Source organism: Hyperolius riggenbachi, chromosome 6 (assembly GCF_040937935.1).
Source record: "Hyperolius riggenbachi isolate aHypRig1 chromosome 6, aHypRig1.pri, whole genome shotgun sequence".
Classification (NCBI taxonomy): Eukaryota; Metazoa; Chordata; class Amphibia; order Anura; family Hyperoliidae; genus Hyperolius; species Hyperolius riggenbachi.
This window is the reverse complement of record NC_090651.1, coordinates 243,494,549-243,520,471: the sequence shown is the minus strand read 5'-3', so window position 1 is coordinate 243,520,471 and position 25,923 is coordinate 243,494,549. Positions and strand designations below refer to the sequence as shown.

The 25,923-nt window shown below is 43.3% G+C and overlaps 1 protein-coding gene across 1 annotated transcript in view; it reads right to left on the bottom strand.

The window, feature by feature from the left end:
- SCNN1D (sodium channel epithelial 1 subunit delta) overlaps nucleotides 1-24,707 on the bottom strand; it is a 31,709-nt gene extending 7,002 nt beyond the window's left edge. Inside the window, exons 1-9 of the mRNA XM_068242768.1 lie at nucleotides 24,385-24,707; nucleotides 22,693-22,945; nucleotides 22,404-22,591; nucleotides 18,806-18,912; nucleotides 16,650-16,813; nucleotides 8,771-8,869; nucleotides 4,426-4,543; nucleotides 4,202-4,277; nucleotides 1,553-1,610 (exon numbers count right to left, since the gene is read on the bottom strand). Coding sequence (XP_068098869.1) covers nucleotides 1,553-1,610; nucleotides 4,202-4,277; nucleotides 4,426-4,543; nucleotides 8,771-8,869; nucleotides 16,650-16,813; nucleotides 18,806-18,912; nucleotides 22,404-22,591; nucleotides 22,693-22,945; nucleotides 24,385-24,695 — 1,374 coding nt within the window. The 5' untranslated portion in view covers nucleotides 24,696-24,707. The remainder of the gene's footprint in view (nucleotides 1-1,552; nucleotides 1,611-4,201; nucleotides 4,278-4,425; nucleotides 4,544-8,770; nucleotides 8,870-16,649; nucleotides 16,814-18,805; nucleotides 18,913-22,403; nucleotides 22,592-22,692; nucleotides 22,946-24,384) is intronic.
- Between the last annotated feature and the right edge of the window lie 1,216 nt (nucleotides 24,708-25,923).

Genomic DNA, 25,923 nt, shown 5'->3' with positions numbered 1-25,923 from the left:
GGCCAAACACAATGCAGGGGCCCTGGGAAGCAGTCAGGGGGAGACCTGGGCAATTGCCCCCTTTGCCTCAATGGTAGCACCAGCCCTGGCTGGGGGGCTGCTGGGGGGGCCGTGTAGGTTGTAGTTATGCCCCTGGATCCAGTATTTCCAAGGAATCCAATTTCCATGAAAACAGTCTATTAACCCTTTCAGCAACTTTGCAAAATAACTGTTTACCTTAAAGGGATACTGTAGGGGGGGGGGGGTCGGGGGAAAATGAGCTGAACTTACCCGGGGCTTCTAATGGTCCTCCGCAGACATCCTGTGTTGGCGCAGCCACTCCCCGATGCTTCGGCCCCGCCTCCGGTTCACTTCTGGAATTTCTGACTTTAAAGTCAGAAAAACACTCCGCCTGCGTTGCCGTGTCCTCAATCCCGCTGATGGCACCAGGAGCATACTGCGCAGACACAGACCATACTGGGCTTCTGCTATACACTCCTGGTGACATCGGCGGGAGCGAGGACACGGCAACGCAGGCGCAGTGGTTTTCTGACTTTAAAGTCAGAAATTCCAGAAGTGAACTGGAGGCGGGGCCGGAGCATCGGTGAGTGGCTGCGCCAACATAGGATGTCTGCGGGGGACCATTAGAAGCCCCGGGTAAGTTCAGCTCATTTTCTCCCGACCCCCCTACAGTATCCCTTTAACAGGTGATTATGGTGTTGCTAATTTTGTACAGAGCAGGGGAATTTTTATCTATACTTCCACTGTAAGACCTCTGTCATTTACATACATACATAACATGACAATGTTAGCATGCAACTTTTGCAAACAATAATTGTCATATTTATGCTTTGCTAGATTTTCCCAAGTCATCCAATAGTACTGTTATTGTGTATTGGTACAACAACCACAAACTGTTAGCCCTTACAATTTCACATATTGCATGTCTTCCGTTGCCAGATTCACTATTAAGTTTCATGCTGAGCACTGAGAGCTTCATGATCTGAGTTTCTATGTTCAAGCAGCTGAACTCAAGCCTAGGACCAGTGGCGTTACTTACTATAAATCATGGTGACTTCCCAGCAAAACCTTGATTGGGCCCCATAATGCTCACAGCCTTTCCCTTACATGACCCTGATGACCCTCACAGCCAGTGGGCCACCTTGCAGGGCTCATAAAACAAGTGAAGACGTCATCATCAAAAACACCTGTTCTGAAGGATGGACCCGTATATTAGAGAAGGTAAATAATAGTTGGGGCCCCTTTACAGCTCTGCTCTGTCGCAGGGGCACTTCTCCTGTAGTTACACCCCTGCCTAGGGCCATAATTCACAATGCCAGGCAATGGCTGCAGTGGTGTAGTCTCACAAACAAATGTACCTTATATACTCCCGTATAAGCCTAATTTTTTAGCACAAAAAAATGTACTTTACCATTGGCGAAGACTTTATTTAGATCAACATAAATAACTGCCTTTGTCTACGATGTTTAGCGTTTTACTGAACGATCCTTAGGATTTCATTGTTGCATAGTGCTACAGAGTGAGGATTACTGGTGGACTTAGCTGTATTTACCTTGGATACAGTAGTTGGCCATTTAGAAGACCCCGCTGATAAGTAATACATAGTCTCACTGTGAAAATAAAGAGAAAAAAAAACAATAGTTTAAGGTACAGGTTCAAGAATCTATATTTTTCTCCACTAAACCCCTTAACTAATGCAACACTGTACTCCCTATTCCTCAACCATATCCTTTGTGCTTCTCCATGGAGGTCCTCGACATCAGGATCATGTCGTCAAATTCAGTGGTCAGACAGCCATGTAACTCAACTTTTTTCCACCCCAGAACCTCTGGGACCATATCCTAGAAACTTCTATGCCACCCCATGTTGTTGGGCCTAAATCTTTGCCACCCAACTGCTCTGACATGCCCCCTGTAGACCAATGGAGGGAAGATCAATGACTGTAAAAGCTACACTTAGTGAAGAGAGGCGGGGGGGAGGGAATTGCATGTACAATGCATGAGCATGGTTGGGGGCTGGCCCTCCTCACTTAGTTCACTAGAGACCCAGTGTGATATCACTCTCTGCAACTTCATGGGCTCCAATGGGTATAATATGGGTTTAACATACAACTGCACAACAGCTAACTCACTAACCTTTCAACCCTTACTACGTTCTTATATGAATCAGCTCAGCTCAAAGTTAAAAGCCAATGCCTCATAATTTAAACAATTTCACAGTAAATTTAAAGTCAAATAAGATATGCAAACTCTCACAAGTGGGCTGATAGAGTCAACAACGGCATTTGCAGGACTGCCTGCATCCATTCTTTGAAAAGTCTGCATTTTAACCGGATGAAAATTGTCATGATCTTTAATGACTTAAAAAAAAAATAAACTTATGATATAACGATTTGTATGTGTAGTACTACACTTAGTAGTATCTAAGAAATGAAACATTAGCAGCAGAGATATGGGTCTAAAATTGTTTCCAGCATAAGAAGAGTTAAGAAACTCCATTTGTTATCTATGCAAAAGAGTTTATCTGAGCTCCACACCTTTCAAAGTTGCAGAGAGCTCTGTCTTCTGAAGCTCATTATCTCAAGTGTCTGTCACTGTATTTAGTTTTTTTCTGCAGAGTAAAGTTCAAAAGTTCATTACCCTGGTCTGTGAAATAATTTAGAATGATGAGTGTCGTGTGTAAATTCCAAATATTAGACAGTGATGCATTGTTATAAAAATCTATATAATTGAAAATAAAAATATGAGACTATTTTCTTTGCTACTAATGTTCTATTAATCACTTGAGGACCACAGTGTTAAACCCCCCAAAGACCAGGCCATTTTTCAATAAATTGGCCACTGCAGCTTTAAGGGCTCACTGCAGGGCTGCACATGTCAGCACACAAGTGATTCCCCCCTTTTCTCCCCACCAACAGAGCTTTCTGTTGGTGGGGTCTGATTTCCTCTCCCCCCCCCCCCCCCTCCCCCATGTTTAGTTTAATTTTTTTTGTAAATATTTTTTACTAACAAATTTCCTAATTTTTTTTCTTCTAGTCCCTCCCTCCCCCCACCAGACAAACACTGCCTTAGATCGCAGCAGGGCCGTAGCAATAGGGGGTGCAGAGGTAGCGACCGCATCGGGGCCCTTGGGCCAGAGGGGCCCCGAAGGGCTCTCCCTCATCTACATTATTACCTCTCTATTGGTCCTGTGCTCATATTAATCATTTCTATAGATGCTGTGAATAGTAGTAATCACTAACAAACTGTTTCCCAGCCTCTTCTTGCACCTCTGACACTGTAGTTGCCATTGGCAGGTTTTGGCATGCCGTATCAATTGTTATGTATGGAGTGCTTGGAGGGGCCCCATGTAAAACTTGCTACGGGGCCCACAGCTCCTTAGCTACGCCACTGGATCGCAGTGCTGTATGGGGTAATTAGACGGCGATTTCGCAGTTGCCGCTGGGAGGCTGAAGGCGGACCTCTGCTCCGCCTACCAAGCGGAGATGTGCGCGCATCAGCGCACGCAAAACAGGCCCCAAGGACCTTACGTTGATCGGCGTTAGAAGGTCCTGGGGCTGCCACCGAGGCTACGCCCATCGGCGTGACGCAGTCAGCAAGAGGTTAATTATCTGTACTACACATACAATTCATTTTATTATACAGTATATTTTTTTTCACTTCAGTGTCACTTTAACCACTTGAGGACTGCAGTGTTAAACCCACCTAGTGACCAGGCCAATTTCTCCTAATTGGGCAACTGCAGCTTTAAGGCCTCGCTGCATGGCTGTCCAACTCAGCACACAAGTGATTCCCCACCCCCCTTTTCTCCCCACCAACAGAGCTTTCTGTTGTTGGGGTCTGATCACTCCCCCAATGTTTATTTTTTTCTTTTTTTACAAATATTGTGCTTCTTTTTTTAATAAAATAATGTATTTTTAATGAATTTTTCCTCCCTCCTTCCACCAGTCAGCCTATCCCAGCAGATTGCTCCTGTGTTCCCCAGGGGGCAGCCATGTCACACGGCTGTCCCTAGTACAGCACGGCTGTAGATTGCAGCGCTGTACAATGTTTATTGACGGCGGTTTCACTGCCTAACAGTCTCCGAGCTTCGCTTGCCGCTGGGAGACTGATGGCAGAGATTCAGCGCGTGTGATCTTCTGCATTTACTGGAATGTTGCTTTTGGTGCTTTATAAAATGAATGGACCTCAGTATAACTCACGTGCATTGTTTAGGGCATTTGGAGAAACAGAGCTTATGGTCGAATAGCTTCTCATAGAGACGGTAAAAGCAGTGCCCTGCAATGGAAAACAAGTGCAGTGAGACAACATTTTTCAGTGGACCAAACCATACAAGAGAATCAGATCTGGGGTCAAGATGTCATTGTGAGCTCAAAGACATTACTGGCAAGCATGTGATGTCTGAATGTGTCTAAACAGAACGTACCCCATCCTGGATACTTGTTGTAGTCACAATAGTCCTTCCCAAGAGGCAGAGGGTAGAAGTAATAGCCACATCCACACTGTTCTATCATTACATACTGAAAGCAGGACTGTATGCAAGCCTACAAGTAAGTAAAGAGAATGGAAAAGTCAGTAACTTTAAATTGTGGTGATCACATACAAATATCTTGTACTTCCTGCTGTATTAAGGTATGTACACACATGCAACATAATACATGACCAACCACTCAACATGAGGAGCCGCACGACTTGTTGTTTGCACAACCAGTAAATACACACGCACTGACCAACTAAACAACCAACTCATTTAAATACTGGGCGTGCACCATATTTGCATTCAAAAAATAACGAGTCGTTCAAACGACCTAAACACCAGGCCAACCTGCACGATAGTTGGTCAGTTGATGCCCAATCTGATGCCGGTCAGATTGGGCAAACCGCCTCTTATCAGTAAGTTGTTTAGTCATTTGCCACATGTACACACGCCCAACCTATTGTCCAACAGACAAGTTTGTATGATATTTTGGCTTAAATGTTGCATGTGTGTATGAGCCTAAAATTCCCTCTCTTGTCCCAAACTCCCTCTTTCCTTCCATGTATATAGTCTCCTCCTCTTCCCTTCATGTATCCTTCCTTCCAAAGATGTCTACCTGATTCACTAAGTGCCCCTAAGATTGTCCATTTTCCAGGTGAAAATAGTTGTTACTAGTTCCTTCCTTATTACAATCTCTTGAAATGTTTTCATTTGAAGTGCTCCTGTCCGGTAACAAATTCATGGCCAAATTTACAATTGTGGCAATTGCAATTTCCTATTTAACGCTCACGTTATTTCTGTATGCTCAGGATCCTTTAGAACCAGTATGTATACTACATATGAGAACCTCAATTTCAACCAAACTCAGAGATAGGACAACCTCTGCAGTGTCATGTGCTGATGTATGCTGTGCAAAGACCTGGCTAGACTTAGCATGGGAAAGGTGGTGGGACTTGGCCCAGGAAAGGGACAATATCCAAGGCTCACTTGTATAGTGTGCACCTGAAATTCAGAGAAGATCCAAGAGTACTGACTTCAATCTGCAGATGAAAACCTGCTCTTGGTGGTACTACATGTGCTTATTTTGCACAGTTATTTATATTTTCTGAACATTTTCTGGATAGATTCCTTTTAAGGAAAATATATTAGGATGGATTTGCTGAGCTATAAGATCATAAATCTATCGTCTTACTATGGCCCCAGCCACACTGGCAGGATGCAGTCACAACCTTCCAGGATTGTCCCTGCAGTATGCAGGGAGCTGTAGACTACTGCTGCACCTCTTTGCACATCAGGAGTATTGATTGGCCACACTGAAATGTATAAGGAATTGTTCATATGCATCCATGTCTCCCTTTGCGTCAACTGCACTGCAAGCAGGATGTCTCCATTAAAAAACCTCCCTAGTGTTCTGATTATGGTTTTGGTTCTGGTTTGTTGCAGTTTTTTTTTTTTTTTTTATCATGTAGCTAGCCTAGCGCTAGCTACATGATTCCCCCCTCCCTGCTTGTTCCCTCCCACCCTTCCGATCGCCGCCGGCGATCATGCCCATCAGGAAATCCTGTTCTAAACAGGATTTCCTTGAGGGCTTCCCCCGTCGCCATTGGCGACGAACGGAATGACGTCATCGACGTCGTGACGTCACAGGAAGTCCCGATCCACCCCATTGCGCAACCTGGCAGCGATTGGCCAGGCTGCGCAAGGGGTATGTGGAGGGGCCCTGTATCGCGGTGGGTAGCGGCAGATCGACAGCGATCGGTAAGACAAGCAGCTAGCAAAGTGCTAGCTGTGTGTATAAAAAAAATGTATTCAAATCGGCCCACCAGGGCCTGAGAAATCCACCGCGGCGTTACTGGACGAGCTGAGCTCGTCCGTAATGCCCAGCAGGTTAAATAATAAAAAAGTCTTAAACACTAGTACCTGATGTAGAGTGTTCTATATTGTGTATTGTTGGTAGAATATTGCACAACTTTACTGGAAATGTCTCACTTCAGAGGAACTGAAACAATCAACAAATAATTATGATACTTAACCACTTCAGGACAAGAGTAATGTTCACAAATCAGCGCTGCTCCCATTCATTCGCCAATTTGATATTTCTAATTATCACACCTAAATGATCTATTTGTTTAGCAATTACCTTATTTTCTATGCATTTTAAAGAGAAAATAAGGGAAAAAATTGAAAAACACCACCATTTCTCTATTTACATCCATTATAGTTTTACAATAAACAGTGCTAACTATAAGTTAAACCCACAAATTATATTTGCTTATCCATCCTGGTTATCACAACATTTAGATTATGTTCCTAGTATAATGTATGGTGACAGTATTGTATTTGGGAAAAAAGGTGTCTTTTTTTCTTTCTTTCTTTTTTCTTTCTCATTGTACACTATCGATTATTACAAGAGCTTATTTGCAAAAAATAATAGTAATATACCCTCATGGCATACATATTTAAAAAGCCAAGTTCCTAAGGTAACAATATATGTTTTTTTCTTTTATATTCTGTCACTTTGTTTTTATTTTACAAGTCTTTTATTTGGGTACCGAATATGTGAAAATGTTATTGCTTTTTGAATCAGTTTGTAATTAATAAGACATGGGCCTCAACCCTAAAACTCTCTAAACTCTATTCTACTACTTATCACGGTTATAATGTAACCAGATATGTCTCTTGCAGTTTTGCTAAAACTTTCCCAAATTTGATCATAATTTTGAAAATGACTATTTATGTTGGATTAAGTTTGTCCCTATTTTTTATGTGACGTGGGTCCAAGCTTTACTGGTGGGCATAGACGGGTCGACCGGCAGCTCGATTAGCCGCCGGATCGACCCCAGCCGCGGCCCCGCTGCGTCCCCGCTCGTCCGCGCGTGTGCGTGGATCGATTGCCGCTCGTCCCCGCCGGCGGTCCTTATCAGCCGCTCGATTCCCTGCCATTGTCCGCCGGCGGGAATCGAGCGGGCGCGGGTCGAGCGGCTTGATCGGGCCAGCAGATCCCCAGCATAAAACACACCAAAATGTATTCTACAACTCACCATGGTTAAAATGATACCACATGTGCCTCATTTAGTAACAAACTGGTGGTGCATTCTCCGCAACTAAACTGGATGTATACATATGTCCAGTTTGCAATACTTACCAGTAATTAGTTTTTGCTAATAACATTAACAGCATTATGTTATTCAGAGATGATAATTTATGCCCTAACAAATTACTGGGCTGGCAAAGTGTTCAAACACCAAGTGATTTTTTTGCCCAATAGTGGTGGACCAATCCTTCATCCCATTCCTGCCATCACATAGTCAGTAGTAGTGTTTAAAGGGGTACTATGGCGAAAAATTGTAAAATGTAAAATATGTGCAAACATATACAAATAAGAAGTACATTTTTTTTCCAGAGTTAAACGAGCCATAAATTGCTTTTCTCCTATGTTGCTGTCACTTACAGTAGGTTGTAGAAATCTGACAGAAGCAGGGCCGGCCCGAGGCATAGGCTGGAGAGGCTCCAGCCTCAGGGCGCAGTGTAGGAGGGGGCGTAGAATTCATTCAGCTGTTATTCCTAATTGTGTATGAAGCAGAAAGAAATAAGAAAAGGGGATACATGGCAGTGACTGCAAGCCATATAACTAGATATTAAGGTGTTGGGAAGGTTGTGGGCCCTGTGGCGCCTCTTAGTCTAATAGCAGTCAGTGTGTGATGGCTGGGGTGGCAGGGATGGAGGGGCGCACTTTGGTGTCTCAGCCTTGGGTGCTGGAGGACCTTGTCCCGGCTCTGGACAGAAGCGACAGGTTTTGGACAAGTGCATCTCTTCAGAGGGGATTCTCAGGGATTTCTTTATTTTTCAAAAGCACTTAGTGAATGGCAGTTGCTCTGTCCAACTGCCAAAAAACTGTGTAGGGAGCAGGGAAGCCGGCCAGCATCATTGTTTAAATCCTTTTTAGGGAATATCTTTATAAAGAATAAAAGCCTTGCTGAGAATCCCCTATGAAGAGATGGACTAGCCCAAAACCTGTCACTTCTGTCAGATTTCTACTATCTACTGTAAGTGATAGCAACATAGGAGAAAAGTAATTTAAGGCTCATTTTACTCTGGAAAAAACATACTTCTTATTTGGTTATGTTTGCACATATTTTACATTTTACAATTTTTCGCCATAATGCCCCTTTAATAACTCCAGAAAGGACTGTATTCCTATATGGTTCTTGCCATCTCCAGCAGGTGTTGCCTTGTGTAACTGCCTAGCATGCCTATGCCTAAAAATAGTCCTGCGTTGATTGTTAAAGCTCACCTGAAATGTATAAGATGAATTGTACAGAAATGTAAATTCTAAGTTACTCCCATCAGAAGTACAGTCACTGTATGGTTTTTCCAGACGGTTCATTTGATCCTGCAATAAATGAGAGAACTTTGACAATAAAAATGCACCATTGCTTATCATCCCAACACTGGTTTCAGGCAGCAACACAAAACAATTCTTCTCACCTCTGTCCCAAAAATGTGGTCACATGACATAAAGGAGTTGCATAAGTGAACAAATACTCTGTGGGCACTGCTTCTTGCTTTGCCACATCACTAGGGTTGCCAGGTCGGCTGATGGAGAAAACCGGACAGGGGGTGGAGTTAGGGGTGGAGTTAGGGGCGGAGTCAGAAGCGCACTTTTATGTAGAGTGGGGCTAAGCAATGGGCTTTTTTTAAAAAAAAAATTATAGTATTTATATCGCACTGACATCTTCTGCAGCACATTACAGAGTACATAGCCATGTCACTAACTGTCCTCACCAGTAGTACTGGTCCAGTGCACATAAGAGACAGTTTTTCACCAGTAACTGCACATAAGAGACAGCTTTTCACCAGTAAATGCACGTTATAAGAGACACCTTTTCGCCAGTAAATGCACATAATAAGAGACAGCTTTTCCCCAGTAAATGCACAAGAGACAGCTTTTCACCAGTAAATGCACATAATAAGACACAGCTTTTCACCAGTAAATGCACATAATAAGAGACAGCTTTTCACCAGTAAATGCACAAAAGAGACAGCTTTTCACCACTAAATGCACATAATGACAAACAGCCAGTGTTCCCAGTATATGTAGCCAGGGATATATGTGCCCAGTATATGTAGCCAGGGGGTATATATGTCCCAGTATATGTAGGCAGGGGTGTAAATGTCCCAGTATACGTAGGCAGGGGTATATATGTTCCAGTATATGTAGCCAGGGGGTATATGTGCCCAGAATAGGTAGCCAGGGGGTATATGTGCCCAGAATAGGTAGCCAGGAGCTATATGTGCCCAGAATAGGTAGCCAGGGGCTATACGTGCCCAGAATAGGTAGCCAGGGGCTATATGTGCCCAGAATAGGTAGCCAGGGGCTATATGTGCCCGGAATAGGTAGCCAGGGGCTATATGTGCCCGGAATAGGTAGCCAGGGGGTATATGTGCCCAGAATAGGTAGCCAGGGGCTATATGTGCCCAGAATAGGTAGCCAGGGGGTATATGTGCCCGGAATAGGTAGCCAGGGGCTATATGTGCCCAGAATAGGTAGCCAGGTGCCCCCGCCCCCCCCCTCCGCAGGAGGAGAACAGTGCAGCAGAGAGAGAGCTGGGAGCAGCGGTGGAGAAGGGGGGCAATCTCCCCCCCCCTTCCCTCACCTTAGGGTGCTCTCTCTCCCCCGCTGTCTCCTCCAATATGATGTGCAGGCTGGCGGGTGGCTGCGGGCGGAACTTACCTCTGTGTCGCAGGCGCCGGAAGTTCGGGTCCCGCAGCCGCTGAGATTCGACTCAAAAAAGATCCGGATCAAAGATCCAAATCATTCATGAGCCGGACAACACTATTCAGACTGATTAGTGTTGTCCGACTCATGAATGATTCGGATCTTTGATCCGGATCTTTTTTGAGTCGAATCTCAGCGGCTGCGGGACCCGAACTTCCGGCGCTGGAGCGACACAGAGGTAAGTTCCGCCTGCAGCCACTCGCCAGCCTGCACATCATCCTGGAGGAGACAGCGGGGGAGAGAGAGCACCCTAAGGTGAGGGAAGGGGGGGGAGATTGCCCCCCTTCTCCACCGCTGCTCCCAGCTCTCTCTCTGCTGCGCTGTTCTCCTCCTGCGCTGCGGGGGGGGCTCTAAACCGGACAACTTAATTGTCCGGTTTAGCATGCTTTTTTGCACCGGACACAGCGCACAAAAACCGGACTGTCCGATGTAAAACCGGACACCTGGCAACCCTACACATCACATGGCTGCTTGCTACATCCTATTACTAAGACTGTAAGGGGGAGGGGACAGACTGGACCGTAAGAACCTATGGCAGTGAGTGGAGGTCTGTGCTACAAGAAATGGCAGGTGTAGGGGCTAGGTCAGGGGTGGGCAAACTTTGGCCTGCAGGCACTATGAAGCAGGCCCGCCGACAGAGGACTGCATTCCCCTCCTCTCTTTTTCTCCCTCCTGCCGTTCTTCTAAAAAGATGTGCAGCATGGGTATGAGAAGTAACTCACGCAATCACTCGTTCTCTGTGACATGCCATCATTATGTAACAACCTGTCACATGATGCCACCGTTGCCATGGCGATGGAGGGAGCGAGGGAGAGGAGAGAGTGAGGGATAGTAGCATTGGGCTGTATTCTTGAAGAATGATCAGAAAATAAGTTTGTCCGCCCCTGGGCTAGGTATTTACAAGTGGTTTATTAGACACAAGCTATCCAAGGACCTTCCTACCAGAATATAAAGAAGAGAAAAAATTTGTCATAAACACAAAAACAAAATTTGCAGCGGCATGGATGTAACGCAATAAGCAACTGACTAAAGGTGGCCACACACGATACAATAAAATGATCCGATTTTACGGTAATTCGATAAAAACTATCGTATCTCACGAAAAAATGAAAGATTTTTTTTCATTCGACTGAAAAATCCGATCAGATTTCCCTTTTTGTTCGATTTTTATCGATCCGGAATGCCAGATATTTTTCTTCAATCTTTCTAAAGATTGTATGGTGTGTTTTAGATTGTCAATTTATTAATATACACACCCTAGCAATTTTGTCAGAGTTTCCAATCAGTTTTATCATAATTAGGGAAAAATTGAACACACGTGTGTGGTACATTGGTCTTATTTTTTGAATGTTACAATCAGTCAGAAAAATTGATTGCAATTCTTAAATTGAACAGATATTTAAAAAATTGTATGGTGTGTGGCCACCTTAACATGCACCTTTATTAACTAATGTTGTGCACATCAAATTGTGCAATTTTGGCAACGCACTGCATGTTTTGTGTTGTATGCAACTGATGAGGTGTGATGTGAACTATTCACTAATCACACCACGTTACAGTATGAGAAACAGTGTCCACTACAACATAGCATATTAGTATGAAAGTACGTGAAAGCGAACCTAAAGCAAAAATAAACTAATGAGATAATGAATTGTATGTGTAGTACAGCTAAGAAATAGAACTCTAGTAGCAAATAAACGAGTGTTATATTGTTTGCCAGTACAGGAAGAGTTAAAAAACTTCAGGTGTTAGGTGTTATCTACGCAAAAGAGCTTCTTTAAAGTATTTGACCCAACTTGGATCGAATACAGTCCTGTTTTCTGAAGCACGTAAACAGCCAATAAACAGTGAGAGACAGCGTGAGATAAGGTTTTACAGCAGAAAAGTTCAAAGGGTTATTATTTCTGCTTTGTTTTATAGCTTAACCACTTGAGGACCACTGTCTTTTCGCCCCGGACCAGAGCTTTTTTCTCCATTCAGACCACTGCAGGTTTCACGGTTTATTGCTCGGTCATACAACCTACCACCATAATGAATTTTACCTCCTTTTTGTTGTCACTAATACAGCTTTCTTTTGGTGCTATTTGATTGCTGCTGTGAGTTTTACTTTTTATTATATTCATTAAAAAAAGACATGAATTTTGTCAAAAAAATGACTTTTTTAACTTTCTGTGCTGACATTTTTCAAATAAAGTAAAATTTCCTATACATTTGAGCGCGAAAGTTATTCTGCTACATGTCTTTGATAAAAAAAAAAAAACATTCAGTGTATATTTATTGGATTGGGTAAAAGTTGTAGCGTTTACAAACTATGGTGCCAAAAGTGAATTTTCCCATTTTAAAGCATCTCTGACTTTTCTGTGCACCTGTCAGGTTTCATGAGGTGCTAAAATTCCAGGATAGTATAAATACCCCCCAAATGACCCCATTTTGGAAAGAAGACATCCCAAAGTATTCACAAAGAGGTATGGTGAGTTCATGGAAGATTTTATTTTTTGTCACAAGTTAGCGGAAAATGACACTTTGTGAAAAGAAAAAAAAATGCCATTTCTGCTAACTTGTGACAAAAAAAAATTAAATCTGCCTCGGACTCACCATAGCCCTCTCTGAATACCTTGAAGTGTCTACTTTCCAAAATGGGGTCATTTGTGGGGTGTATTTACTGTCCTGACATTTTGGGGGGTGCTAAATTGTAAGCACCCCTGTAAAGCCTAAAGGTGCTCATTGGACGTTGGGCCCCTTAGCATACCTAGGCTGCAAAAAGGGGTCACACATGTGGTATTGCCGTACTCAGGAAAAGTAGTATAATGTGTTTTGGGGTGTATTTTTACACATACCCATGCTGGGTGGGAGAAATATCTCTGTAAATGACAATCTTTTGATTTTTTTTACACACAATTGTCCATTTACAGAGAGATTTCTCCCACCCAGCATGGGTATGTGTAAAAATACACCCCAAACACATTATACTACTTCTCCCGAGTACGGCGATACCACATGTGTGGCACTTTTTTGCACCCTAACTGCGCTAAGGGGCCCAAAGTCCAATGAGTACCTTTAGGATTTCAAGGGTCATTTTGAGACATTTGTTTTTAAGACTACTCCTCACGGTTTAGGGCCCCTAAAATGCCAGGACAGTATAGGAACCCCACAAATGACCCCATTTTAGAAAGAAGACACCCAAAGGTATTCCGTTAGGAGTACGGTGAGTTCATAGAAGATTTTATTTTTTGTCACAAGTTAGCGGAAATTGATTTTTATTGTTTTTTTTCACTGAGGCCTGGTGCACACCAAAAACCGCTAGCAGATCCGCAAAATGCTAGCAGATTTTGAAACGCTTTTTCTTACTTTTCTGTAGCGTTTCAGCTAGCATTTTGCGGTTTTGTGAAGCGTTTTTGGTGTAGTAGATTTCATGTATTGTTACAGTAAAGCTGTTACTGAACAGCTACTGTAACAAAAAACACCTGGCAAACCGCTCTGAAGTGCCGTTTTTCAGAGCGGTTTGCGTTTTTCCTATACTTATCATTGAGGCAGAAACGCATCCGCAATCCAAAATCTGCAGTCTTGAAACGAAATTTCTCAAAATGACCTGTGAAATCCTAAAGGTACTCATTGGACTTTGGGCCCCTTAGCGCAGTTAGGGTGCAAAAAAGTGCCACACATGTGGTGAAAGGGGGAAGTACGGGTGCGGCGGAATCAGGGGATTGCCAATTTGGGTTTGCCAGCACCTCTGGTAAACTAGGGGTAGTACGGGCCCGTCTTCTTGGTGGCTGCGACTGGGATCTTACTGCACGTGGCACCAAACCAGTTTCAACTTCCATGCTGGTGCTCGCCACTTCACCAGGGTCTACGGAAGTACTGGTTCTAGGTCCAGGAGATGTTGTGCTGCTGGTGCCTGCCCCACCATGAAATCTCAGACCAGCACGAACACCACTCTGCTGCCCTTGAGGCCGATCCTGCGCCACCTGCGGTCCAACAACATGGGGTGTGGTACGCCTGGCTCTAGCCGGGACCTCAACCTTGTCATCACTATCGGTCAGTGAGCCACTGCTCAATTCAGGTTCAAACTCTGACCTGGAAGATTCGTCGAATGAGGCATCCCAATCGTCCTCATCCGACTGGGCCATGTACCTGAGAACCTCATCATCGGAATACCCCTTTCTTGCCATGGTGGACTGCTAAATTTAGGGGGTATTCCTCTGAGACTACCCAGAAAAAAAAGAGCACCTACCTAGAAAAAGGGAGTATTTGAGAGGTAGAAAGCTGTGGTCACTGAGTTTTGATAAAAAAAAAAAAAAAATCAAAACTGTTTACAGTGCCACAAACTATTGTACAGTGTTTTTTGCAGTGATCAGAAAAAAAAAATTCTGTCACTGCGGTGGGGCGGGCTAAACGCAAGTGCAGGCGAACGATCAGGCCTGATCGGGCAAACACTGCGTTTTTTTGTGGATCCTAGTGACCCTAATAGATCTGACTGCGATCAGTAATGATCACTTACAGATACTATATAGTACCAATGTTGATTAGCAAGAGTGATGACGCTAATTAGTGACTGTGGTGCAGTGGGCTGAGCACTAACTGACACTTACAAAGGGGCCTAGCTAACTGCTAACACTAGTGATACTAAAAAAGTGACAGTTTTCACTGATCACTGTTTTTAGATCACTAGGATAGTGACAGGGGGGTGGTGGCGAGTGGGGAATCAGAGGCAATCAGAAACAATCACAGGACAATCAAAGGCAATCACAGGGCAATCGCAGGCCAATCACAGGGCACTCAATTCACGGGACAATCAAAGCCAATCACGGGACAATCAAAGCCAATCACAGGCCAATCACAGGGCAATCACAGGCCAATCAAACCAATCACGGCACAATCAAAGCCAATCACAGGCCAATCAAAGCCAATCACATGGCAATCACAGGGCAAACAAACCAATCACGGGCCAATCAAAGCCGATCACGGGCCAATCAAAGCCGATCACGGGCCAATCAAAGCCAATCACAGGCCAATCAAAGCCAATCACAGGCCAATCACAGGCCAATCACAGGCCAATCACAGGGCAATCACGGGACAATCAAAGCCAATCACGGGACAATCAAAGCCAATCACGGGACAATCAAATACAATTACAGCACAATCAAATTGAATGTCAGCACAATGAAATTGAATGCCAGCACAATCAAATACAATTACAGCACAATCAAATACAATGCACTGGGAAGGTGATTGGGGGGGGGGGTCTGAGGGCGATCTGAGGGTGTGGGGGGTTGATTAGGTGCCCGCACGGGGTAGACTGGGTCCTGATCTGGTGGGTGGCAGACACAGGGGGTGACGATAGGAGATCAGTGAGGGATTACAGGGGAGAATAGATGTAAACAATGCACTGGGGAGGTTATCGGGAGGAGGGGTCTGAGGGCAATCTGAGGGTCTGGGTGGGTGATCAGGTGCCCCCAAGGGACAGTTTAGGGTCTGCGCTGATGGGTGGTGGTGACAAGGGGTGATAGACAGGTGATAAACAGGTGATCAGTGGGTAAAACAGCTATACAGCTGTATACAGTATACAGGGGGGGGGTCTGGGAGGGGGGTCTGGGGGGGATCTGAGGGTAGGGGGGGTGATCAGGGGACCCTAGGGGGCAGTTAGGGACCTAATCTAGGGGATAGCTTTGGCAGTAAATGGCAGGGAGTGATTGATGGGTTTTTAGGTGGGTGCTTGGGTGCTACCACTGGTGTGCTGGGGTGGTCAGGGGGGGTTCTGAGGGCTGGGGTGGGCGATCGGAGGGTCTGGGTGGACAAAAGTGTGTGTGCTCACGTGTATTCACTGGGCTGCCGTCCTCTCTGATGGTCGCACGACGAGTGACCATCAGCGGAGGAGGCAGCCAGTATAATACACTTTGTTACAATAACAAAGTGTATTATACTCCTCTGATTGGCCCGATCACCGCATTTGAAACCCGCTGGCGCTGCTAATTGGCCGGCGGGTTTCCGAGCAGGGTGGGCGGAGCCTATTGCCGGCGGCGATCGCGTCATTAATGACGCGATCGCCGCACAGCCACCTCTGATGCCGCCCCAGACGATGGGTGTATTGTGGTCGTTTGGGCCCCGTCTTTGCCGCCGCCCATCGGCTGGGGGCGGTCCTCAAGTGGTTAAAAGGCAGAATTTGGTTTTAAAACTGCAAATGTGACAGAATGATCCAATGTTATAAAAAAAAGCTATGTAACTGAAACTGAAAATATGAGACTATTTTTTTTGCTACTAATGTTCTATTCATTATCCGTACTACACATACAATTCATTATATTATAATCATGTGTCTGGCTTTCTTTATATTGCTACACAATTATCTGTGAATGTCTTCTGCCTTAATTCCACTACTTTGCGACAAGTCACTGACCTGTCTAACACTTATTGAAGTCTCAGTTCCTGGCCAAATGTCAAATCCTTGATGATCCACTAGAGGGGACTGGTCAGGATTGTGAATCATAACTTTGGCTCCAGCTGCTGTTGACAATATGGGCATATTGTCATTCTGATCCACCTTAACAGTTATGGAAAGCCCTAAAACAAAAGAAATACAATTACCATAAAGAGGATGTAGCTGCTGTAGTGAGGCATTTGACTGATAGATAAAAGTGACACACATACAGTAAAGTACTTTTATCCCCTTCACAGTTTGGGGAAATGATCAGTGTTGGAATATGAATTCTTCCATGTAGGATTTTTGGCAACACTTGTCATCCTCTCCAAGGCTGACCTTACATAGTCATACTGGATGCCAAATTAGTGGCAAAATCCATGTATGTCCCACCTAATATGCACGGAGATTAAAACAAAAACCAACCTATCTTAGTGTTTTTTATAAATACCCCTCCCGTCTTCCCCCTCCCAAAAATGTTGCTAAAGTAAGTAATAATTGAGGAAAAAACACCCAATACCTTAATGTTCAGAAACTGCTGCTTCACTGTTGGTCCCCTCATAAACTGTGCAGCTCATGTTTGGAGACAGCTGAGCTACCCAAATTCCTCAGCCCCTTGCCAGCTGTGCCATCACCTTCCCATCAACTCAGCCTTTTTCAGATCATGCCATCTCAATTGGATTAAAGTCTGAACTTTAGCTAGGCCACTCCAAAACCATTTTTCTGTTTTCTGCTTCAGGACCTGGATGACTTGCTGTGATTGATGGGACCATGACTTTTGCTCTCTACCAAGAAATCCGGAAGGAGAAAATCTGACTGACCTGAAGCTGAAGTGCATTTAGGATCTTCACCAGGACAATTATCCTAAACACACTGGCTTAAAAAAGGTTTTGAAGTGGCCTAGTTAAAGTCCACCTGAAAGGGTGGTTCATGCTTGGAAAATCTCCAATATGGCTAAACTAAAACATTTCTGCAAAGAATGGAGCAAAATTAATCCAGACATATAAAATAATCATTGCCAGTTATAACAATAGCTTGATCGCAGTTGTTGCTGCTAAGGGTGGCACAACCAGTTATTAGGTTAAAGGGATACTGTAGGGGGGTCGGGGGAAAATGAGCTGGACTTACCCGGGGCTTCTAATGGTCCCCCGCAGACATCCTGTGTTGGCGCAGCCACTCCCCAATGCTCCGGTCCCGCCTCCGGTTCACTTCTGGAATTTCTGACTTTAAAGTCAGAAAACCACTGCGCCTGCGTTGCCGTGTCCTCGCTCCCGCTGATGTCACCAGGAGTGTACTGCGCAGACACAGACCATACTGGGCCTGCGCCGTGCGCTCCTGATGACATCAGCGGGATCGAGGACACGGCAACGCAGGCGCAGTGGTTTTTTATGACTTTAAAGTCAGAAATTCCAGAAGTGAACCGGAGGCGGGGCCGGAGCATCGGTGAGCGGCTGCGCGGGCACAGGATGTCTGCGGGGGACCATTAGAAGCCCCGGGTAAGTTCAGCTCATTTTCCCCCGACCCGTCTACAGTATCCCTTTAAGGCGGCAATTACTTTTCCATATAGGGCCATGTAGGTTTGGATATTTTTTTATTATAACAATTCTTTATTGTCGCAAAAATATGATACAATTGGGTTACCTTTGTCTAATATTTGCATTTGTTTGATGAGCTGAAACATTTAAGCGTGACAAACATGCAATGAAAGAAACTAAAAATATCAGGAAGGAGGCAAATACCTTTTTTTACAGCACTGTAAATCAATTTAGAGGATGAGCTTAAAATATAGAGGCAGACATACACATTTTTAGCAGAGATATACATATATTTGCTCATTTCTGTACATCAGTAATGAAAGAGGGACAAGAAAAGATGGACAAGGGGATTTGGAACTCAAAAGATAAACTGTCCTGCCGGCAAAAGGGACAGTTGGGAGCTGTGAAACCAAGGAGCACCCTACAACAGCCCAACAGCATATGTAAGTCATAGGCAGCCAGGGCTTTTCTAAATCAGGGGGACAAAATCAATGACAGAGTCGAAATACAGCATTGAATTGGGGGAATTGTTTTACATTAATTTTGTAAATTCATGTTATAAATACACGTATGCTTTAAATTGCCTATAAAGGTATTTACCATATTGTTTTCCAGGTTTCACTGCCTTCCACAGAGTATTGTTATTATGATTTCCATTCAGAGTAAAGCAGGTGCCGTAAGTCGGGTGATGGAAGTAAGTGTAATTTCTGTGGGAATTCAAACACATCATAACCCATAAATAGTGAAGGATCAAATGTCCCTTTGTCACTGTTCTGTGCATTATAAAGAATTATTCTACTGTGATCCAAAAGTTCCTCATACATAAAACAGCATACATGAAACTAGACAATAAATGCTACCTGGGTGTCCAATATCACATTCATTTCATAAGAAGCTTAAACCGGGATCAAACAATAGCAGGGACCTCAGAAAAAAACAGAAGATGCATGCAAGACTTTCTTGGAAATCATCTACTTGGGTTTCCTGATCATGTTTCTCCAGTTAAGTGTGATAATAAACCTCGCCTGGCAAGTTATCTTGTGGGAGACATACAGTTTCTATTTTAGCACAGCACAGTTGTCATGCCCCATAAACCACCATAACTTTGTATGTTGGAGCAAAGTGGATTGTGAAGAGACATTAGGGTTTATCTTAATGTATCTGGAGTTTTACTTCCTTGTAGTTCATTCCTGCATAAACTGGTGGAAGTGGTAATATTTATAAAGTGGTAAAGGGAAGATGGTAAATTCTAACAGAAAGGGTTTTCCTAACTTTTGTTTCTAGGCACATATATAAATACAGATTCATTAATCAAAGTGCCCAGATGTTTTGTGTGTTTCTGAAATTGTAGTTAAATATCCTGTTATAAAATTGTAATTGTGAGATAACAGGTAGAGGGGGTCTTTCTATACTTGCTTTAAAATACATCCACACTTACTACTCATGAAGTCAGAGTTCTTCCTTAGTTCATCCTGTTTCTGCCACTATGCACACAGAGAGAAACCAAACTTTCTCTCAGGAACATCAGCAGATATTCTTTAAATGTAGCTATCAAATGCTTATCTTCCTTCCATAGTGGATAGAAACCAGGAGAGCAGAGCATTCACTAAGCAAAGTTTATTATCCAAGCTATAGAAAATGACTTGTAATCCACATTCCAGCAGACGCAGCATTGCCAACATTACAGGGAGGGGGGAGGAAGGGGGATTTTAGTGAACAATAGAAATGAGCGCTTCCCTCTGGTGGGCATGCACAGACCTTGTCCACACATGCTCAGTGCCATAAAAACCTCACTTCTCACTTCAGGATTGTTTTAATAACTGTATGATGACCATGGCAACCGGTGTTGCAGCTGTTGCTTGAAGGGTTAGAACCACAGGTACATGGCTAGTTTGGTGTGAGGGTCTGTTCCACAGAAAACATGTGGGGACAATCTACATTATGTGTGTAGGAAAGAAAAAATGGGGTGGTAAACATGGACTGTGATGCTCCTCTCAGCCTGAGGGTGCTTAGACTGCTCCATGAATGCTAGGGCGAAGCTGAGAGATTTATTGTCATAGTGGTTCCATGACTTGATGTGACTGAGCTAAAATAGTAAGTCGGTGGTGCTGCTGTGTGGCTAGCTTCATCTTGCTGTTCGGATTATAACTGAGTGGAGTACAGACCGAATATTTCGAAACACACTCTTTGCCAAGACTGTAGTGAAAGGCAAAGGAAGTCTGGTTTGATGGAAGTGGCTGGTCAAGCTACCATATTTAAAACTGATTGATTTGACAGCAGCTAATTAAGCTCTGCCACTAAATGCTTAAATTGGAATGTGTCTGCATCAGGGACTTAATATTTGCATATTGTGATATTTAAAACTTCAAAGTAACGCAGAACTTTTGTTTTATAAAGCGGAGATGTATTTCGGTTGAAGGTAAAATTTAACTCATTTATCATCCTACCTCACTCTATTTAGAAACAAGAAGTTCCACACTTCTGGATCTGATGTAAAAGAGGAGTAAAATAAATACAGCCATACTGTATTGTGGCCCAACAGGACCAAATCTATATTAACCACTTCACCTCCAAGCGTTTTTCCCCTTAAAGAGGAGCTGTCAGCCATACTATCTCAGCTTAGTAAACAGTGTGCCTAAAAGTTACCTTTTTGTGTGGAGGGAAAAAAGCATTTACAGTTAAAAAATATTGATTGGTAAATCTGGTCACATAAGCTTTAGCAGGCCAGCTGAAGACGTTTACAGGTTGTGTGGAAGTGGCTGCTGCTGCTGCTGCTGTGGGACTTTGGAGGTGGCAAAATTGGCCAGTGATTGGCCAATCAAAATTGAATGTGGGTTTGTGTGCACCCTTAGAATCATCACGATGATCAGAGTGCAGGATTGAGGAGCACAGACAAAAAATATTATAAAGAGATTGCAGTTTGACATTAGAGCTAAAGGAAGTGGCTGGGCAACAGGGCTCCTTCCCACCACCGCAGTATTAAATTGATTTATTTCAACTAATAAAAAAGCTCCAACACAGATACAAAACAGGTGTGGATGAGAGTCTCCAGTTCCCCCTTCCCTTTGTCAGTGACAGTGACTTAAAGTAAAACTGAAGTGAAAAAAAACTCACACACTTATTTATGGAGAGGAAAGGCTCTGGATACGATTGAGCCCCGTGTCTCCTCTTGATCCCCTCGTTCCAGTGCTGTCACCCCCATTAGAGCTATTAGACCAACTCCTCAGAAGGAACTGTAGATTGGAACAGAGGTGCCAGTGCAAGTATAAAATATATTAAAAAAAAAACATTTAAAAGAGGAGGTAGTAGTGAACTAACCTCCCCAAAGTAGACACAATTCTGTTGATTATTGTCAACAAGTAGCTTTATTCATATTCTCCACTACACATAAAGTATATGAATAAAGCTACTTGTTGACAATAATCAACAGAATTGTGTCTACTTTGGGGAGGTTAGTCCACCACTACCTCCTCTTTTAAATGTTTAATACATTTTATACTTGCACTGGCACCTCTGTTCCAATCTACAGTTCATATTATAGTCCACCCTTGGTAGAAAGGGTGCAACAGCAACCCCCTTTTTTACCTGTCTACAGAGAGCGACTTCTTAACCTGAGTGGGGTCAGGTCTAATCTCCCCACCTGTCTATATAGTGGTTGCCTGAATGGAACCCGTGTTTGTGAGTATAATTCATTCATCTTTATTACTCAACACCTGCAGTCTAACGTACTACACCATTGTGGGCTCTCGGGTTCCCTTTTTGTGTCTCCTGTACAACTCCTTAGAGGGCTTCGGGAGCACTTTTGTCCCTGAGCACCAATGAAGTGGGGCATCTCCGTATTGTTCATGCGACATAAGTGCACCGATGCCTTATGAGGGCTCCTGGAGGGAGTAAATTCGAGCGGGGTGACAACGCTGGAACCAGGACACTGGGGCAGGAACAGGAAGGTTCTTTTGGATCCGGAGGCTACCTTCACCATAAGTATCAGACTTTTTTTCTCTACAGATTTGCTTTAAGTTTTACTTGGTTGAGAACAACTTTTATTTGTTAGAGGAGGGTGCAGCCAATGGCTGGTTAAGGTGATCATGGCTCCGGTACTGAAGGTGATCACAGTATTTGCATGGTCTGATATTATCTATAGCTATGGTCCTGGCCTGCATATCAAGGTTTTGTTTTCATCAAAGGTTTTAAAACTAACCTGTCACAAAATTCTCCATTGAAATCACACGTCAAAATAAACTCTTCCATGAAAACTCTGTCAGAGATAAGTAGCACAGGTGGAATCTTAGACATGATATTCATGAAATGGAACTTGTACCACTCATGCAATCCATCCACTCCTGACCAGAAAGATCGGTAGTAACAATCACTGCCAGAGGAATTGCACTGTTAAGGCAGAAGAAAATTAGAAATTTAATTTTTTTTGTTGTCTTTGCTGCATTATTACTATTATAAGGTTCAAAATAAAATGGAATTCTGTCCCTTACCAGCTTAAACCCCAATTTGCGTCCTGTTTTATTGCCCAGTGGATTTGGATCTGCATTCAGTTCCATAAGAGTTATTGAACGGTCTAATTGAAAACTTCTATTGACATCACTAGTCACATTAGTAATATCTTTCAGATCTACTACATCCTCAGTATTGTTTCCAGCTAGGGAGGCATTATATCCATATAGATTGGTCAACGTTTCCTTGGCCATCTGATCCAGCTGTTTAAGATATTCATTAACTTGGTCAAATCTAAGAGACAACATTAGATAAGTTTATCAGAATTGGACTTAGTGAATGGATACATGAATGCGAATGAAACAGTGAAAGTGATCAATAAATGTTTATAATGAACACACCTAACATACTAATAAGCAAAGGCTGCTTTCAAGTCAACTTACTGTAGGACTCTTCAGAGAAGAAGACACTAGCTACAGGACTGTCACAATCCTCTTCCTCTTCTAACCACATAAATGAGACTTCACGCCCATATATATCAGTGCTATATATGGACTTTCTAGATGTGTAGATGGTTCTAGCCTTATTAGAAGACTAAGCATGTTTTGCAAGTGACTATTGCAAATAGACTAGCATTGTTGTAGAGTAGCTGAATTCCAGAAAGTCAGCAAAATCACTTAATCTACCCCCATTGCCTGAACAACCAGAAACTAAAGATAAAGTAGTTCTGAAAAATCAACCTTGCAAGTCATGAAAGTGATTTTGCAGCTATTCTTTACAGTCAAATGATTGTTTCACTGTTCTCCCTTGCCATGTTGAGGAACGTAGTGGTAGACTATTTCAGGCTTATTAAGAAGTCCTCAACATACTCTGATGAAAAGGTGCGTGTCCCAGCTTGCCATCATGCTAGGCCTTACCCAGTAGACTCTGGTTGACAGAGGAGGAGTCATTATTGTGACATAACCACAGTGATTAGCTTGGTGGTGTTCCTGTTCAACTAATCTCTTGTTAACTAGTTTACTTCTTTGACCCAAAATCGAGGCGCTCGAGTCTGACTGCTGTCTGGCTATTGGCACATTTTTGTGATTGCTGTTGTCCTGAGGAAGCAGGAAATACCTGCAAAATGCTTAGTCTGAAACTGTGTGCAATAAACTATTGAAAGAATACTGAGTCACATTGGCTATTTTGAGCCAACCATACCCCTCCTTCTTAAAGGGAACCTAAACTGAGAAGGATACGGATTTTTCCTTTTAAAATAATACCAGTTGCCTGACTCTCCAGCTGATCCTGTGTCTCTAATACTTTTAGCCACAGCCCCTCAACAAGCATGCAGATCAGGTGCTCTGACTTAAGTCAGACTGGATTAGCTGCATGCTTGTTTCGGGTGTGTGATTCAGCCACTACTGCAGCCAAAGAGATCAGCAGGACTGACAAGCAACTGGTATTTTTTAAAAGGAAACATCCATATCCCTCTCAGTTAAAGTTCCCTTTAAACTGTATTATTATTCTGTTATTTCAGGTGCTTCCATCCACCAATGTAATATATGCACCTAACTTTGCTTGAGAGATTCTCCCTTCTCCTTGACCTCATTTGTGCTTCCATATCTTCAAGAATATAAAAATGCAAAAAGAAAATATCCAATTGAAATTGCCCTGTTTTCTCAGTTGGGTACCTATGCACATCTGAGCATCTAATGCCAGTAGTGATTATTTTTGCTGTTTAAGTCAAATACCTGTAAGGATTCATGTTGCAGACGGTCACAGCAGGAAATGTATTTTCTGTGGTTTGTAAATTGATGCCTAGGTTGGTAGGGTAGGCCCAGTACTGGGTGAAGTAGTCTCCAAATTGAAGGTACATCATTCCAAAGGCAGAAATGTAAAGAACAACCCAAAACCCAGTCTTCATCTTATTTCTCCGGGAACAGTTCAGTCGAATGGTGCCATGAATGGTGGTATTGTCACAGAAGAATTCAAACAGGTCTGTGTAGGACTCATAGAAGTCAAACCATCCTTCTTCAGTCTTCTCTGTTTCTGTTGACTCCATATTTTTTTTTTAAAGCTGGTTACACCTATGAGAAGATATAAGAGTCAGCAACTAATGCCTAAAGTGTACCAGAAGATAAATACTTAACTTCAGAGTTACTTGAAACTTTTTAGTTAAAAAATAAATTGTTTTATATAACAATTTTTGTTTCTGAAACAATTACCCTTATCAAGCAAAAATACATAAGCCCGATTGACACCATTCTAATATATGCTGGTTTCCTGCCTTCATGCAATTTAGAAATTATATTTTCCATTTCGTTTACCTGGACCAAATATGACGGCCAGGTGTATTAGCATTCCTGTATTTCCATGTTCCAGGTGAGTGATTCAAACAGCATTATAGCCAGAGGACTATTATAGCCAGAGGACCAGCATTACAGTCAAGAAAATTGATTTTTTTAGGACGAGATTAGCAGTGGCAGCCTCTACCAAATCCCCTCTACTTTAAGGAGGAATGATCACTTATATTGCAAGTTAATTGGTTTTTATCTCACAATACAAACAAACAAAACAAACACAGAACATTTATATTGCGCTTTTCTCCTGGCAGACTAAAAGCGCCAGAGCTGCAGCCGCTAGGACGCGCTCTATAGGCAGTAGCAGTGTTCGGGAGACTTGCCCAAGGTCTCCTACTGAATAGTTGCTGGCTTACTGAGCCAAGATTCAAACCCAGGTCTCCTGTGTCAGAGGCAGAGCCCTTAACCATTACAGAATCCAGCCACAGCCAATATATAATATTGTGCAAATAAAGTATTTAGAGTACATTTTATGTGGAGGCTGCCTTATTTAATTCATTTTAAACAATAACAGTTCCTTGGTGTCCCGTTGGTCTTTCTGGCAACCCTAGTGTCTGAATCACACACTTGAAACAAGCATGCAGCTAATTCAGTCAGACTTCAGTCAGAGCACCTGATCTGACTCCAGCCACAAAGAATGTGGCAGCCACATCGATGGCCTCCATTCTCCTCTGCTCCAGACAGGAGCCAGGGTAACAGTAACTCCCTCCAACCACAGCTCATTGTGGCTACCACCACCACCAACTCCAAGACCCACAGATCCCAAGGCTACCTCTGCATGGACCTGCCGGCCCAGTCATCACCGCAACTTCAGCACCTTAAGAGGTGCCATACACTGCCTTTTCCAGCTCCCCGGGGATAACAGGCCCACTGCTGTGTGAAGTCTCCTGTGTGCCAAGGTTTGCTCCCTGGAGTCCACTGGAAAGGAAC